Source organism: Musa acuminata, chromosome BXJ1-5 (genome assembly GCF_036884655.1).
Source record: "Musa acuminata AAA Group cultivar baxijiao chromosome BXJ1-5, Cavendish_Baxijiao_AAA, whole genome shotgun sequence".
NCBI classification, from domain to species: Eukaryota; Viridiplantae; Streptophyta; class Magnoliopsida; order Zingiberales; family Musaceae; genus Musa; species Musa acuminata.
Window position 1 is genome coordinate 42,476,872 of NC_088331.1, and position 18,910 is coordinate 42,495,781.

Consider the following 18,910-nt stretch of genomic DNA (forward strand, 5'->3'; position numbering starts at 1 on the left):
CATGGAATATAAATGCTTGTTGACTTGCTGATATTGTTACTAGTTTCAGCTGTTACTTATGAATACTGAATTTTGTGCATAATTTGATCCCCACCATCTTCATCAATTATTCAGCATCAGACAATGGCTTATGGGTGAATCATACGTAGTTCTTAGCCGGTTGAATTTTATTTTACTTTTTCTCAATCTTGAATTTTTTTATAAAAGGAAAGAAGGAAAAAAGGATTACGCGAGGGGTGTATCTCATCAGCCATACAAAATACAATAGAACCAGAGTTTTTCCCCAAAAAAAAAGAAGGAAAAAAAAAGCTCATGTTCTTTACCGGGCGAGGAGATATATTTGATGTTGTTTACATTAGCTCCAAGGTAGCAGGGGGTAATGGCAGCATTATTGATATAATTGATGAGGTACTCGCCATCTATTGGAACCAGGAGATTTGGTAAATGAAGATCTTGGGCATGTTTAAGACATGATTGATTCTGCCATGGCATCACTTTGGGCAAGTGTAGCACCACGAGGTGTTTTGAAAAATCATTGACGGTGTAAGAGCCATCAATCTACCATTATCATCCGCCTTTAATCAGATTAATTATCTTTATTTTTATATTATCTTTCAATTATTAACATTCTCTTTTTTTTTATGTTTTATTACTCGTTCTATATCAACTAATTACTACATCCTTTTTCTGATCGAGTCCAAATCAGATGAGTATTATATCTTTCTTGTATCCATAGAACAATATACTTGTCTTGGCAAAATCTAGGGATTGGGAGATGATGATTCTTTTGGCATTAGAAAAACCTTCTCTAGAATTAGAAAGAACAAATTTATAATCAGTATAAGGGTCGCCACGATAAAGTTGATCCGGATTTCACAACTAAGATTTGTACATTATTAGAACATCAATATATGGTCGATGAAGCAATGAGATATTAATAACCTGACTCACAATTAGAGCATAGTATTGGCAATGGAATCTAAAGATCGGCCAGATTAGATAGCAAACTGCTCCTCCTTAGTCAGGCCAAACTAGTAACATGAGACACGGTGGATTCCATGGTTTTATGAGAGGTCTTAGTATTTATGTAAATATTTTTGAATAAGCATTTGTATAAATATTTTTTAACAAAGAATGAGCTTGAATACCTTTTGATATATCTCCAATAATTAACTCATTAGGATGTACATCTATATACTTTCATTCATTAGGTAAGGCTTCTTTGAAAGTAGATGTATCCAAGTTATTTTGGGGAGAAGAATCATCATCCAAATTCAAAATTATTATTAAAATTATTTTATTTAGTTGTGAGAGATTCATAAAAACATTAAAATTAATAGATTCTTGAAAACTCGATGAGCCTTAGAGATAGACAAATATCTAAGAAAAATATCTTTATTGGATTTTATATCAAATTTTCTTAAAGTGTCATTATCATTTAAAATAAAATATTTATAACTAAAAAATTTAAATACAAGATGTTTGGGTCTTTTATTATTTTATAATTCATAAGAGGTTATATATATATATGAGATCCTATAAGAATCATATTCATGACATAGCATGTTATATTAACAGTTTTAGCTCAAAAGTATTTGGATAGACTATGTTCATTAAACATGATCTATGTATCTCTTATAAACTCCTATTCTATCTCTCAACAATACTATTTTATTATAAATTTCTTGGAGCACAAAAGGTCATACCCATTCAAATCATAAAATTTATGAAAATAATGATATTTAAATTCACCACCATGATCACTATAAATAAAATAAATCATAAATTTTTTTATTTTAAACTTAGTTATAAAATTTGATAAAATATTTAAAAGAATTAGTTTTATATTTCAAGAAATATGTCTAAGTATATCTACTATAATCATCAACAATTACAAAAGTGTATTTACCGTTGCTAGTCATAAGTGCCTAACAAGTCAATCATGTAAGTGTTGACATATGTGATATGGTACATACTCTTTTTGTTTATTATTTATTTGATATTTTTTTCACTTTATATTGTCTGTTACATGTATTATAATGTCCATGGATCTGTGTAATGGGAATCAGATCATGATAAGATCACGATAATGAGATCGATTTACTTTTAAACACAGACCTTAAATAATCATAGTTATACGTTACTCGAGAGGGACATCGAGATAATTGGATATACTAGTGTATTGTATACTCATTCATATGATGGAGGTAGCTGGTCTCATAGTTGCTCATGTGAGAACACTATGGATACAATGAAAGTGTTTATTGGAGTCTATCGTCCCAATGGTATATCTGGTCATTAGGCTTAAGACACCAAGAATATCCTATATGAGTACTTCATCTTTGATACCAGACTTATAGACCTAGAGGCTCTAGATTTATCACATTCGGTTATTGAGAGTGATAACCAACCTTACGATATCTATTAAGTATCGATAGAGGATCATCCTCTCTAGTGGTCATGAGATGGGTATCCCATGCATTATTGCTCAAACAAATTCATAACTAGGGTCATTCAAATTGAAAGAAAAAAAGTTATGCGAGAGAATCCGATTAGTGTGAGACTCGAGTAGAAACCGTATGAGCCTGACAGCACCATGCCCGATATACGATCTCGAGAATATTAGATGGATGAGAGACTATAGATACATAGTAACTAAGGATATACAGGTCCAATGGTCTAATTAATTCCTTATTTGCCTCTTACCATTGATGCAATTGACTACTCATTCACGTTCCATTCGGACATCGACGTATCAAATGGGGTAGATTTGTCTTTCTTCTTCGAGTCCATCTAATCCGAACTCCATACACCTGGTTTGATGTTGGCTCTCCCAACTTGTGTTCTTCCTGAGGGTGAGATGCATATCGATATATCATATAATGCTTCAACCGAGAAGAACCCCTTAAGCCATTATTCCTTGCTTTTGTACCTTGCCATATTAAGGGTTTCGGATCAAGAGAATCCGTGAAGCTTTAGGTGCTACGGCTTGCCCTAAAGTGTTGTTAGCTGCAAGAGAATCTGGTACTTGCCATATTCCGGATTCCGGAATAATTCACATTACTTCTGCTCTGGCTGCAAAAGTGTTAGCCGCTATTGATGCTCAAGATTGCTGTAGCAAACTTTCTATTCAGTCGACCGACACCTCTAATCTAATCTATTGAAAGAACAGATGAAATCATCTATCTGAGAAGGAATCACCTTCACATAAACACCGATCCAGCAGAGTCTCTAAATGAGATTGGTTTACAAGCAATCAGCGGTGCCATCAAAGATAAGAAGAAACTTAAAACTCCTTATGCTATTTCTGACACGGATTTATTATCGTCATCTATTTTTGCCACTCTTACGTCCAACAATAGTTTACCCTTTATTTCTAAATGATCTTGTTTAGCTGGAATTGTAAAACCGTAAGAAGGAAACCAGTTAGGAGTACTTATCTTATGTAGATGTACTAAGGTGCCTCGCCTCAGGTGGTCTTTTACTTGCTTAGTCGACTGATGTAGCACATCTCCAGATAATTAATTCATGCCGCAATTCAGGTGCATAATGATAAGCCTTACTTAGCTCTTAACTAGTATTTATGCTACCAACTCAGCTTTTATGTCCAAGGGAAAGCCTATCTAATTTACATTTATCTGATATACCTTGGTGTGTGTGTCATGGGTGATTTTAATTGCATCTTAAACTTATCTGATAAAAGTGATGGTCCTTGTTTGCTGTTAATATTTCTATTCAAGCTTTTCATGATTTCATTAATAGGTCAAATCTTATTTAGGGTTTTTTTCTCTAAATTTACTTGGTGTAATAATAGAATGGTTATGCAAAAGTTTTTCTTCGCTATTGACTGTGGATTAATTGTTCTGATAATTCGACTGTTTATTACCTTTCTCGACTTTATTCTGATTATGCTCCGATTAAAATTCATCTTATGTAACATACTCTTAATCACAATAACTCTTTCGCTTCCAAAATTTTTAGACTCATTATTTTGAAACTAGTAATTTAGTTACTTCTGTTTGGAATAGTCATGGTATGAACTTTGATCTCCTTTACACTTTTCATTATAATTTGTGTAAAACACATGGAGCATTTTCTTATTGAATAAAAATATTTCGGTTAATATTGAATTTATACTTGATAGAATTCAATCTTCAATCATTGATCTTGAATCCAAAATTGATACTATTAGCCATTCTGATTCTGACCTTATCCAACTTATTTTATTATATAATTTTTAAATTACTCTTATTAAATATCTTAATCTTAAATCGCGGGCTAAAAAGCTAAATATACATGGATGGATTAATGATGGTGATAAAAATATTAGGTATTTCCACAATATTGTTGTCCAACAGAGGCATAGTAACTTTATTCATGATTTTTATGATTGTAACCATAATCTAATTCAAGGCACTCATAGTATCATGAATCTCTTATGTTAGTAATATACAACTCTATCAGAATAATCTTATTATTATTTTTTATACTCCACATAATTGGCCAGCTCTTCCATTACTTCCTGCTAGTGAAAGAAATACTCTAAGTTGCATCATTTACTATTGAAGAGATTTGTAATGCTATTTTTTCTATACACATGGCCAAAAGTCAAGGCCTTGATGGATTTGTTGAGGAATTTTATAAATCATATTGGACTGCTCTTGCCCTTTCAATTTTTTTTATCATCATGCTTATATTTCTCCATCTAAAACCTTCCTCACTTTTACCAAAAAACAAGAATCCTTCTCTTGTCATTCATTTTAAGCCTATTGCCCTTTCTAATGTAAATTCTCATATCCTAGCCAAAGTATTAGCTAATAGACCATAACTATGCCTTAATACTCTTCTTATTAGTAGTGAGCAATCTTCATTCATAGACGTATTATTCATAATAATATTTTAATAACACAAGAAGCAACTCACATCATGTATTCTTCTAAAGAAAAAAATTATTTGGTTCATGTTAAACTTGGCTTAGATAATGCATTTTTCTTCAAGTTATTTCTAACATGAATTTTCTTCCAAAATTTATATATTGGATTCAATCTTGTATATCTTCTCTTTGCTTGTCTTATCAAGCACAAATTTCATCTTTATTTAAAGACAACTGTTTACATAACTTACTCTTTAATATCACCATTATAAATAAATAACTTACTCCTCTCAATATTGGGTCTAATAGTAAAATTAGTCATATTATGTTTGTTGATGATATTATCCTTTTATCTCAGAGCTAATAAAAAATCTTATGACACAATTAAACAAAATTTTCATACCTATAACTCAAATATGTTCTCTTTTAGGATTTCATGAAGACCAATTTTCTTTTAAATACTTAGGTGCTTAAATTGCCAATAGAAGAGATTCTCAAAAGGATTAAAGCTAAACTAGCCATGGCAAACAAAACATCTGTCACAAGCTAGCAGAATTGTTTTAACTAAATTAGTGCTAACCTCTATCCCTATTCACACTCTTAGTGTCACTGGGATACAAGATTTTATTATTAATAAAATAAAAAGTTTAATTAAAAACTTTCCATGGCAACATAACTTGCACTCTATAAGGCTTCATTTAAATAAATGGGACACAATTACTACAAGTAAAGATAATGGTGGTGACATTAGAAGTTTCAAGTATACCTTACAAGCTTCCAGAATTAGTAGATATTTAAATAAAAATAGAAGTCTTTGGTCTAATATTATGCATACCAAATATGGCACTGTCCACTTCTAGAACATTCCCAAATTTAACCATAGTAGCTAGAGTTGGAATCTTTTTATACAATCTTTGTATACATTAAAATATGGTTTCTGTAAATACATTGGCAATGGTTTTAATACATATATTTTTGAGGACTTGGGTTATTGACATGCTGCTTAGCAAGAAACCTACAATGGGTAATATTTCTATTATGTCTTCAGATACTAAAGTTGAGACACTTGTATAGCTGGAATACCCAGTTGCTAACTTGGTTGATGCTGTTAAAACTATAGAGATTGTACAACATCATTGTGATGACACATGAATTTGGAAAGCTAATCCTTATGGTAGTAAAGTTATTGCAAGAGGTGCATATCACTTACTATACTCGAGAGGTAAACAAGTTGAACATAATTGGTATGGTTGGAAATATATGTGGAACCTTCCTACAATCCCTACGATACATTTTCTTTTTATTGAAATTTACTTCACAAACGACTACCTACTGCTGATAGACTTACTAAATTTTATTTACCTGCTCAAAACATGTCCTCTCTATGTCAAACATATCCTGAAACTATTGATCATCTATTCTTTGATTGCCCCTTTCCAAACAAACTTTGGGATTGGTGGTACGTTAATTTACAGATTAGTTTTGAATTTAGAACTCATTGGTTCCTCAATGATTGGTTAAAGGAAGGAAATACAATAGGGAAGGAAAAAATTGCACAGACTGCTATTGCAAGCCAACTGTGGTTCATATGGAAAATGCAAAAATAATGCTTTCTTTAATAGTAAAAAAGCCTTCTATTAGATCAATTTTGGCTCAAGCCATTGCTACCATGCTAGAACAACACTATCTGAAGGAGAAATATTGTACAAAACTCTAAAGCTTAATTGGCATAAACATAATACTGATGGGTCCTCTATATTGCAGGATGGAGGAGCTGGTTTCATCATTCATGATCACAATGATTTCTGTTGTGCAGCAGGCATCCACTACCTACATAAAAAATCTGCATTACATTGTGAGACATGGACTTCTCATAAGTGATTACAATTTCCACTGGAGAAAGGATTCACCAAACTTTAGATTGAAACAGACTCAACAATACTCTAGGAACTATTATGATCAGACAAACAATCACCTTGGCTTATAAACCACAACATTGTGGATATTAAACATCTACTTTTACAACTTACCTCATTTGTTGAAATACATTGCTATCGTGAATGTAATCAAGCGACGCATTGGGCTGCTAAGTTAGATCTGATAGATGTAACATTATATGGGAGGATCTCTTTCCTCTTGATCTATATGTACTGCTCCAAAATGACTTACACAAGTCTTTAGGTAGAACTGTTAAATCTTAATAGATGATCTTTTCTTTAAAAAAAAGAAGCTAAATTGCTTAAAAATTTGATTTCCTATCATCCAATGATTTCTAACCCTTCTTTTGTGATTGCAGAGCTACAATTGACTATTGTAAAAGAAAAATTTATAAATGCCAAAATTAGTAGACATATAAAGATTAGATAAAAAGTCTGTTAGATGATTAGATTTTTATTTATTATATTTTTTAATTAAAACTAATAATAATATAACTATCTTAATAAAAGTTTTAATAAGACTAAGATCCTAGTGTCATCAAGAAGATGGATCTTAGCTTAGAATGACCTTTTTAGCAATGAGAATCCAACCTCTATGGAGTTCCTTTTAGTAGATACAATATGATAATAATAAGTTGATTGATTAATTAAAAAGTACATCGGTTAGCATCTTAGTATACATAGATATAGAATTTATCTTCAAACTCATCCCTATGATTGGTAGTGCTTATATGTAGAGGTAAAAGAAAAATATAACTTTAAAAGAGACCTAAGATGATAATTTTTTTGAGATGTGACTTTATGCACATCCTTTTGTAGGAGATCTAATATATGAGAGAATATATAACTAAAGATTTCAATAATTCTTAAAATCTTTAATAAATAAATAAGATAGATATAATCGATATGATATATAAGTTAGTTGAAGTTTGATCAAATAAATGTTTACTTTACTAAATAAGATTTCATTTTTGAAAAGATATCTCATTGACATCATAATAGTAGATGCACAACTAATGACTTTTATTTTATATTATTTATTTATTTATTTATTTTATGATAATTTTATATTTTGTGGGGGATTGTTAGGGATTTAACAAATAATAATAATAATAATAATAATAATAATAATAATAATAATAATAATAATAATAATAATATGATAAGTTTTTCCTTACTCTCTTCTCCCTTTGGTTTGACTTTTTGCATGCACAAGTGGGATTTGAGCCTGCTTCTGAAAGTGGTGAGTTAGCACGTGCCATGTGGCACGCTCACATGTTGTGAATGGACAGTCCCTCATCCGTTAAAAGTATATATAAATTTCATGCTCTCAGCACTTCTCACATATTGCTGAGCTTATTTTCTTCTCATTCTCGCTTCAGATTTTTCACTCGTGCGCAGATCGTCCGATTGATTCTCTAGTACGTGCATGGAGCAGTTGCACGCAGGGCTAGGGAATACACTTAGGACAATAAGTTTTGTGTGGTTCATAATTCTAACCTTTTTCTTTTATTTCATTTCATCTTTTTACCTGTCTTAGTTTCAATTGTATTCATGTTCAGATCAACCTACGATACTAATGACATAGTGGAGGATGAATTAGTGTTATAGTATATTTTAATTAATTTTAAAATTCGATCAGAAAAAATAAAAAATATGATCAACTAAATATTAAGTGTTAGTAAGATTTACAAATATTTTGGATGATAATAAGTAAGTAATCACGAACAAAAGTCATAAGTAGAAAAAGATATATAAATTGATTTATAATGGTTTGATCTTCGTAACTTATATCCACTTTTGATTCCTCTTCTCTCGATGTTATTAGCTTTCATTGCTAATCCTGCTTTCCACGAGTGAAGATTAATAACTCTTTATGTCGTTTCTATTTTCAATGAGTTTAGTAGAGAATATTCACACTTAATCTTTTATAAGAGACCTCTTACCTCTTACTATTTAATATTATAACTAAATTCAAGAATAAAAAAAAGACTCAAATAATGCTTAAAGAGAGAATGATAACACTTCATAAACTCAAGAATAGATCATCCATCAATTGAGTGAGGCATTTATAGCTCCCAATTTTTTTTTAAAATAGAGTAAAATTTTAAATATTTGATATTTCACGATACGAGTAGTACGACTGATTTTAGATGGTACTACCATTGTAATATTTGAAACAAAAGCTATAATATAGACTCGTCCTTCGTAATTTTTGATACAGAACTATAATACTAGACTCTTAAAGTATTACCATTATAATTTTTGACATGGAGCCATGATACTATCATGATAATTTTTTATACAATATCATAAACTTAATTTTGATTGTATAACTAGTGGTATTATTATTGACATAGGTAGTTTATGCCATGTATTTAGTCTTCTAATAACTTAAATTCGACCCAACTTCAACCCCAACGATTTTCATGACAAGTGAGCTTTGTTTAACCTAACTTAAATTAGCTTAAAACTACGTCAATTAAAACCCTAATTCATCAACCACTTGACAATGTCCACTCTTCTTACGTATCGTTCGATTTTTAACGTTCATCTTTGGTATATTATCCTATCTTTTGGAATATCACTCAATCCTCTAACATATTAATTTTATCATGATATCTGATCCTTTTAGTATGATATATAAATCTCTAGCATGAAATATATTCTTAAGCACATCAACTAATCAATCAATTCGACATCATACGATGATCTTCCAACATAACTTATAACTCTCATACATTTAGTTCTTAGGTAATTCGAGTCTATAATCAAAATATTTCCTACTTCATCTATCTCAAAAATACATTAACATATCAAATCGATTTTATCATAATTCAACAATATACAATTCTACGATATTCAACAATATACAATTCTAGTCAAAGTATTCCTTCACTAAATTAATCCTTCATTCCATAGATTTGAATATTAAAATTTATTATATATATTGTATAAAGTATTAGAATGAATCTCAATGAATTTTTTTAAAAGTTGAATTATACTACTTTTAAATGAAGTTTCACATTTTTTGAACAAGAGATCAAAAGTCAGTGTGTCCCCATTTAAAATTAATATAATTTGAGTCATTTGAAGTGAAAAAATCTATAAATCCATCAAAACTCTTAAAAATTAGTTCTAGAACGAGATATGATATTTTTCAAAATTTAAATCTTAAAATATTACTTTAATTATTTTGATAAGAAAATATTTTATTAGTTTGGGTAAGAAGGACTTTTGATAAATTTTTTTAGTATTTGACATGTAACAATAGATTTAATTAATATTCATACTTATTGGTTTATTTGGCAATTCTATTATTTTTGAAAATATATAAATAATATTTATTTTTATAATAAATAATTTGATTACTTTTTATTTTATATTTTTATGATATTATTTATTTAATAAGATTTAATAAATATATTAATCTTATTTAGTTATGTTAGTTTTATAAAAAAAAATTATTTTTGAATCGATGGTTTATAATTCTAATTCAAGACTTAACCGACAACAAAATAAATAGTTTATAGTTTCAATTTAAAATTTTCAGTTTTTGACCAGAAATCTATTTTTTTTTCTCTTAAGAAATTTATTTTTATTTTATTTAGATCGAATTTGGTTTAGTGACAATGGTCAAGTGGTAAGGCGAGGGACTATAAATCCTTTATCCTGAAAATTATGATAGATAGGGATCCCATAAAAATTGTCTTTCCAGATAAATGAGCTACAAATATAATATGATTACATGAGTCTATCTTGACATCAAAGGAACCTGCTTTCAGGTTTTGCAGCTTCCTTTAGAGCTGAGGCAACTCAAACACAAATTTATGAACCGGATGTCAACTAGGAATTGATGTTAGTTTAGTTTAATCCGATCTAATGGATTGGTTGTGTTGGATGAGAATGAACCGTAAGAGAAAGAAGGAAATAAATAGATAAAAAGTGAATTTATATCTTTTTTTAATTTAAAAAAAAAGGAGTGGTAACTTCACGCGGATTCCTTATTTTCACGTGAAAAATTAAAAAAAGCCAACTGTCAGCGAGCCAACCGATTATTTTTGTTGACGCGACCACTACGCCACCTGTCGTACTTCCGTTAATCCTATCGGTGTGTGTGTGTGTGGTCTCACCCTATCGATGGCCCCTATCGCGCCTCCTCCTCGCCTCCTCCCTCTCCTCATCGTCATCGCCGTTCTCCCCGGCGCTCGTCGCCCCGCCTCCGGCTGCTTCACAGCCATCTTTAGCTTCGGCGACTCCATTGCTGACACCGGCAACGCCGTCCGCCTCGGTAGCCTGGGCGCCTCCAGCGGCAGCCCACCCTACGGCCGCACCTTTTTTGACCGCCCCACCGGTCGCTTCTCCGACGGCCGCGTCATCATCGACTTCATCGGTCTGTTCCACTACTACTACTATTACCACCCAATTTTCGTTTCTATAGTGAGAAGCGGGGATGTTAGTGTTTGAGATGAGTTATATTTCGGATGATTCTACTGGCTCAGCGCAAGGGTTGGGGTTGCCGCTGGTGCGGCCGTATCTGGACGGAGGTAGCGGGGATGATTTCCGGCAAGGGGCGAATTTCGCAGTCGGCGGGGCCACCGCGCTCGATCTTGACTTCTTTAGCTCTAAGGGGATTCAAGCTTCATGGACCGACAGGTCCTTGCGTGTTCAGATCGAGTCGTTCAAGCAGTTGTTGTCTTCGCTCTCCTCCGGTAGGCATATGCCTTCGATTCCCAATATTCTGTGTAGTGTTTCCAAAAATGATAATAATGATGATTACTTATGTTAAAACTATTAATGCTACTAAGGAGAACAACTATGAACAGTTAATTGATCTAATATGTGGATGAAGATAATCGTAAGATTGTATCAGGAGTTCAAACTTATAAGAAAAATCCCTTTTCCAATTGCTTGTTAGAAGTCAGTTAGTCATGTACGTGCTGAATAGCAGAGTTGACTGTTGGGTGTGATGTTTTCTGATTGTTTTGTCTTTGTATGTAATGGCAGATACCAAAGAGGTGTTGAACAGTTCATTGATCCTGATGGGAGAGATTGGTGGAAATGACTACAACCATCCATTCTTCCAAGGAATAAATGCAGATGAAGTAAGAACCTTCGTTCCTAGCGTCGTTGGTGCAATCAGTTCAGCAATCAATGTGAGGGTTCTGCCACTGACCTTTTGGAAATTTAGTATACATTTTGGGCATAATGTGGTGCTTCTTCTCAAGCATTGCCAACTGGAACTCTAGATTCATATAATCCTTTCTTTTGGCTAGGATTTAATAGAACTTGGGGTAAAGACATTGTTGGTTCCCGGGAACTTCCCAATTGGATGTATTCCAGCATATTTAGATGTCTTTCAGAGCAAGAATGTTGAGGATTATGACTCGCAAACAGGCTGCATCAAGTGGTTGAATGAGTTCTCTGAGTACCATAATCGCCTACTCCAGGATGAGTTGGATAGGCTTCGGAAGCTTCACCCACATGTCACTATCATTTATGCAAACTACTATGATGCCACCATAACCTTTTTCCGTGCTCCACAACTCTTTGGTATGTTTTTTCTCTGTCAAAAATGTACTAATCCTTCCTTCAAAAGAAAAGAAAAATATTGCTAATCCTAGAGCACTCCTGGTTTGAACTATTGTTCCTTATATAGAGTTCTATCATGACTGGAACACTGAATTTGCATACTGTGGTAGTTGTATGTTACTACAGTAAGAGGTTCAAAATAATATTTGGTTCTCAAATGTCAGCATAAAAAATTGGACGACAACCACATGATACATGTAATTGCAGGAATCAGGCAACTATTTCCACTTATTCTGACATTACACTAGAATGTAGATCTGCATAAATATGTATGTCAATTATGCCTTCAGAAAAGCTCCAAGTGCATTCTATCTTGTATCGATTTTTTTTTTTGGCTCAAATATGGGCTTTAAAAGGCTTTACATGAGGCTTAAAACCACTTTATTTGGCTTTACCAATTAGCTGTTATATGAACCTTTTGCTGAGGCTGGTTCTTGAGATAGGATGTGTGGCATTATGTTGAAATTCTTGAAAAATTTTACATTTTGGAACTTTTTATTGGTGAACATGTGATTCTTTCTCCTACATGCTTTCAAGTTTACACTATGCTTATGTCATCTTGATTAGCTATAACAGTTACGATACCCACTATTTATCCTCCATCTTAAACTTGAACTTTTTAAATCATGTTTTATGACACTATCTTTATACAATTTCAATTATAATAACCATTTCATCATGAATTGTCGTTGGTCCAAAATATTTTGCACAGTGAGTCATCATTAATCCTTTCCCTTAAAAGCATTCTTTACTTTTAAGGTAATAAACTCAAATGATTTTGTAGTGCTCTCAATTGGTGCAGTTCCAATTTGAGTTGCATCTTATTGTAGTTTTATCAGGCAAAGTAAAAACATTTGATTTAAACTTATTTTCCTAACCTTAGAAGGTAGTTATGTATCTTCATCTATTAAAGGTAGAAGAAATATGATCATTTAACTGAGTTACTTACCTTTGCCCTGATTGTAGTTAACTTGGGTGCTAGAATCTGTAACCGGAGTTCAGCTGAAGAACTTGAATGATCGGGGCGATTCATTTTTTAATTATCACCATTAGTTTACTGTAATAATCAGTCAATTATTCAAATTTCACAAGGAAATTGTAAGAACAAGAGAAAGTATGCCAATCCAATGTAAGAACCCATTGTTTCATAATATTACAGCTTCAGAAACAGAAAAATCTGCATGACTTTCTATTGAGATCTCAATAGACTCCAACTGTCCATGGGGCAGGTAGCTGGACCTATAAGCTGAAAATACCTGAATTAGATTTATGTATACGCTCCTGACTTCAGCAAATACTTATTTGGAATTAATCAAGAAACTACATGCTTGATAACTCCCATAGGTTAGTATCGGTCTGCAAGATTTGATGTTCGGAGTTCTTTTGTGAGCGCATGGCCATTTTTAGATTATTGGAGTTAATTGTGTCCTTAGTTTAGGTTTACCTTTTATAACCATAGGCATTCTTTGTGGAGCTGTATGGGCCAATGAGACATGGGGATCTTATTGGAATTGGGGCCCCAAAGAAACTTGGACATTTATTACTTGGACCATATTGGCGATTTATTTACACACTAGAACTAGAACAAATCAAAGTTTGCAAAGCACGAATTGGATGCTTGTGGCTTCTATAGAATTTCTTATAATTTGGATGTTATTCCGAATCATATTTTTGAGACCTTTTGATCATGGTATTCTGGATGGATTTCCTCTGTATGTTAAGCTGCATCAAATTTTTTACTGCTTGATCCATTTAATCTTTAAATGTTTGATACATATGGCTTCAGATTCTTACTTGAAAATCACTTACTCAAATTTAAACCTAGGCCATTTTGAGCTGACTTGGATTAGAAAACATATTTCATTTACTTGGTAACTACAACTCAAATCCACCCCTGAAGTTCCAGGACTAACGAGTTTTGTTCTGTTTTTTATGGTTGAATATAAAAAATGAGTTGCTATTAGTAGAGAACTTGTGACCAAACTTATAGTTGAAGAGTTATGTTCTCACACAAATTTCTTGTGGTTGGATTTGAGGCATAACTGTTCCAAACGAAGGCAATGTAGTAGTAAGGGATGTCTGTTACACATTGGTCAAATTGGATGTCTATCAGAATTAGGTGGAAAATTCGGATTGATCCAGATATGGATCCAATTGAGATATGACAGAACCTCAATGAACTGCACTTGCACCCACCCTGTGGGAAAAAGTTCATTAGAATCAATGTTTATCTGTGTGTATTAAGTTTGATGGAATCTTCGCTGAGATCTTTGTGAGTGCAGGATTTAAAGCTCCACTGCACGCATGCTGTGGAAGCGATGGCCCATATGGCGTCAATCGATTTGTTCAGTGCGGTCACAAAGATGCAACAGTCTGCAGTGATCCATCTAGTTCCATCTCCTGGGATGGTATTCACCTAACCGAGGCAGCTTACGAGACAATTGCAAGAAGCTTGTTAGAAGGACCACATGCCAAGCCTCCAATAACCCGAGCATGTCCAGGCGCACAACGGAACGCAATTGATGACTTCTAGTGACTTCATTGCAGGGACTACATACTTTATTATTTATTTGAGCAAGGGTGTCATCCTTTAGTATCAACATCCCTGTGGCTATTTTGCCGTACGATCTCGAGTGGAGTTGATGGTTGAAGACATGGGAGGTGAAAAACTGAAGTCTTTCATGTCTGAATTGGTTGTTTTTGATTCTAGATTTCAGAGAGACTGTATAATTGTGATAATTGTTTGAATCACTACGAACAGAATTAATAAACTTTTCAAAATGATTGAAGATAAACATATGTCCGTGTTGATTTATTATGTAATGCTGTAGTACATGTTTTGGTCTAACTTGTGGTCCTTCAGATAACATTGATGTATCGTATTACGTTTTCATGTGAGAATGTTGATATCTACGCTACAGTATACATTCATCATAAACATTTCATTGTTAAAAACGGGGATATCGAGGACAAACAGGTCGATTTTGAAGCACTGAATCATGATGTAGCAGTGACACCGTGGACAAACTTATATCTGTTCTATATTAATATTGTTGGAGTCAAAAAGTGAAGATTTGGTATCGGTGTAATCTTTAAATAAAACGAGTTTTTAAGACTAGAGTTTTTAGTATCTACTTGTATATGGCGTATTTACCCTTATCAATTTTTATATATCACTAATAACCCTCCAAACATTAACATCACATGTATCCTTATTTTTTGGTTAATGTCTATTCAGAAAAATCCAAATAATCCATCTATAGTTAGCTAGTTTGAGTTTAAAAAATTTAAATCTAAAACGTCTTTAGTATTACTATAATTTTAATGAGTCTGTCTTAATTAATAATCTGATGATTGTTAGCCGATGGAGATTAACTATAATATATATATATATATATATATATATATATATATATATATATATATATATATCTTCTTCATTATTGTCATAATCTCAATGCGTTATTTTATTATAATTATATAATGTAGAGTTTGAATTAGCATCAAATGATAATTAGGTAATGAAATTAACTGCAGTGAAATAACTATAAATTCTTAGAATATATGAAAACTTAGCCTAACTAAAAACGTTTAGTTTTCCTCCTGCAAACAGTTTAACCAGATGTGATGGTGCAAATCTATTAGGTCATAAATAGACTCTTATCTCTGACCAGACGCTATTTTTGTCTTCGTGGCTCTCCTGCATCCTCGTCTGTGTCCACCGTCGCAAATCCACAGCCATCTTCTTTCTTGGCCCTGTCCCCCTAACTCCTCTATATAAAGAAGGGCCAGATTCCTGTCACTCCTCACTCATCCGACCTTGGGGTCATCCCCTTTCTCTTCTGTAGGATAACCCCATTAGTCTCTGCCTTGGTAGGCCACTGCAAAACCTCTCAAAGCGTTGTTTAGAGAATAGAGAGCCAAACACCATGGGGAACATGAAGGTTGCTGCTCTCAGCGTCTCCGCCATCGTCCTCGTGGCAATCGTGGCGACCGTCGCCGTCACCATATCGAACCTCGACTCCGAACCGGCGAAAACACAGTTCTCAAGCTCGCAGAAGAACATCAAGGACTTCTGCAACCCCACCGACTACCAGGAGACTTGCGAGAGCACCCTCTCCGCGGCGGCCGGTAACTCCACCGACCCCAAGGAGCTCGTCAACCTGGCCTTCCAGATCACGATCGACCAGATCAAGGAGGCCTTCAACCACTCCACCGTGTTGTCGGAGGCTGCCAAGAACCCACGCACCTCCGATGCGCTCGAGAACTGCCGCGAGCTCCTCGACTACGCCATCGACGACCTCAGGAGCTCCATCGACCAGCTCGAAGGCTTCTCCCTGATCAAGCTCGACAAGTTCCTGGACGACCTCAAGGTGTGGATCAGCGCCTCCATCACGTATCAGGAGACGTGCCTCGACGGGTTCGAGAACACGACCACCAACGCCGCGGAGTCGATGCGGAAGGCGCTGAACAGCTCCGCCGAGATGACGAGCAACATCTTGGCCATCGTCATCAATTTGGACAACACGCTCGACTCCCTCAACCTTGGTATCAGCCGGAAGCTCCTCGCCGAAGAGTACCCGTCGTGGGTCTCCCTCGGCAAGAGAAGGCTCCTCCAGCTGAGCCCAGCCGAGCTGAAGCCCAACGTCACTGTAGCTCAGGATGGCACCGGCGACGTGAAGACCATCAGCGATGCCCTCCTCCGCGTCCCGAAGAAAAGCAACCATACATTCGTCATCTACATCAAGGAAGGAGTGTACAAGGAGAAAGTTCAGGTTAACCGGAGCCTCACCAACGTGATTATGGTCGGCGACGGGACGAACAAGACTAAGATAACCGGCAGCCTCAACTACATCGACGGCACCGCGACCTTCAAAACCGCCACTGTCGGTGGGTGCACCATGCGCTAAGTTGTTTAGGTAATGGTGAAGTGCTGGTACTAACGACTAAATTATTCGTGTGACGACGCAGCTGTCATTGGCGATGGATTCATCGGCAAGGACCTCTGGATCGAGAACTCGGCCGGGGCGGCGAAGCACCAGGCGGTGGCGCTCCGTGTGCAGTCCGACAAGTCGGTCTTCTACAACGTGCGGATTGACGGGTACCAGGACACGCTCTACGTCCATACCAAGCGGCAGTTCTACCGCGACTGCAACATCTCCGGCACCATCGACTTCATCTTTGGCGACGGCGCGGCGGTGTTACAGAACTGCCTGATCCTGGCGAGGAAGCCGATGGACAACCAGCAGAACATCGTGACGGCGCAGGGGCGCAAGGACCGGCGCCAGACCACAGCCATCATCCTCCACAACTGCACCATCAGCGCCGACCCCGCCTTCTTCCCCTTCCGGGAGAAGCTACCGACGTTCCTCGGCCGGCCGTGGAAAGAGTTCTCGAGGACTTTCGTGCTGCAGTCGCAGCTGGACGATCTGATCGACCCAAAGGGGTGGCTTCCGTGGTTCGAGAACTTCGGCCTCAACACCTGCTTCTACACCGAGCTCGACAACCGCGGCCCCGGCGCCAACACGAGCCAAAGGGTGAAGTGGAAGGGGGTGAAGACCATCGGCTACGCCCACGCCCAGAAGTTCACCGTCGAGCACTTCATCCAGGGCAACGCATGGTTGCCGAAGTCCGGCGTGCCCTACATTCCCGGCCTCCTGCCGATGACCGAGGCCGGCAGAATCCACTGATGAAGCCGCTCTGTTAGGTAGACGACAGTTCAACCGCGCACGTCCCTGGCGGAGATGTTGGAATCCAGCTAAATCTCTTGGTGAAAGCAACCCAAGTGAAGAGGTTTTTGCCTGTTGCGTGCAAGTAGCATTAGAGATGATGACCGATGTTGTTCCGATACATTAACCATTTCTATTTTGTTCATCAAGGAAATGGTTCAACTTTACCACCTAGCTTGCAAGATGATTCAAGCTAGTCGTCATGAAAATTGTGTAGTACAACAGCATGTAGGAAGACAAACATGAACAGAAACCATGCATGGAATTTGAAGAAACTAGAAAAAGTATGTTGAAATAGCTGATACATAAGCAGCCTAATGTATCAATTCTTTTTTGGTGTATCCTACACCTTATTCATCATCTCCAATTTCATGTTGGTTCGATTATTCATGATCACAGATTCATGAATGGAAGGAATGCCTTCAGTGTAAGAATGAAATTACATTTTTGATGTGGGATAACATAAGAGATGTTGGGTGATATCAATATCTATTTTTTTTCTAATTGTACCCAATTAACGATATCTTAATCTATTTTAAATGGATACATTAGACAAGGATATCCGAATTAAAGAAAACTCTACTCCATTATCATCTCTACTCACAAGAACAAGACTTTGAGGCGTCAGTTGTAGCTTCTCGATTGTGTTTGATCGGGCTTGAAACTGATAAACTATGAAATGTAATCGTAGAGTTCATTTATATAGTGAATTTTTTATAGCTATTTATATACATTCAACAAGGACGATTTTCTTCAACTGTGTTCAGATATTTCCTCAA

The 18,910-nt window shown here is 35.3% G+C and overlaps 2 protein-coding genes across 2 annotated transcripts; both read left to right on the forward strand.

Annotated features, from left to right (window-relative positions):
* The first annotated feature begins 10,906 nt into the window (after nt 1–10,906).
* LOC135674379 (GDSL esterase/lipase At1g28570-like) lies at nt 10,907–15,199 on the forward strand. Its single transcript, XM_065184172.1, has 5 exons — nt 10,907–11,203; nt 11,313–11,522; nt 11,818–11,966; nt 12,087–12,363; nt 14,685–15,199. Exons 1-5 carry the CDS (start codon nt 10,951–10,953, stop codon nt 14,933–14,935), a joined length of 1,140 nt encoding a protein of 379 aa, XP_065040244.1. The 5' UTR covers nt 10,907–10,950; the 3' UTR covers nt 14,936–15,199.
* A 1,004-nt stretch (nt 15,200–16,203) lies between these two features.
* LOC135675112 (putative pectinesterase/pectinesterase inhibitor 28) lies at nt 16,204–18,222 on the forward strand. Its single transcript, XM_065185384.1, has 2 exons — nt 16,204–17,292; nt 17,374–18,222. Exons 1-2 carry the CDS (start codon nt 16,332–16,334, stop codon nt 18,090–18,092), a joined length of 1,680 nt encoding a protein of 559 aa, XP_065041456.1. The 5' UTR covers nt 16,204–16,331; the 3' UTR covers nt 18,093–18,222.
* The last annotated feature ends 688 nt before the right edge of the window (nt 18,223–18,910 follow it).

Bases quoted from the DNA above. Each gene is read 5' to 3' on its own strand.
- LOC135674379 (XM_065184172.1), top strand. From the start codon at position 10,951: ATGGCCCCTATCGCGCCTCCTCCTCGCCTCCTCCCTCTCCTCATCGTC. The intron at 11,523-11,817 runs GTAGGCATATGC...ATGTAATGGCAG, and splicing joins GTTGTCTTCGCTCTCCTCCG to ATACCAAAGAGGTGTTGAAC. The intron at 12,364-14,684 runs GTATGTTTTTTC...TTGTGAGTGCAG, and splicing joins CCGTGCTCCACAACTCTTTG to GATTTAAAGCTCCACTGCAC.
- LOC135675112 (XM_065185384.1), top strand. From the start codon at position 16,332: ATGGGGAACATGAAGGTTGCTGCTCTCAGCGTCTCCGCCATCGTCCTC. The intron at 17,293-17,373 runs GTGGGTGCACCA...GTGACGACGCAG, and splicing joins CTTCAAAACCGCCACTGTCG to CTGTCATTGGCGATGGATTC.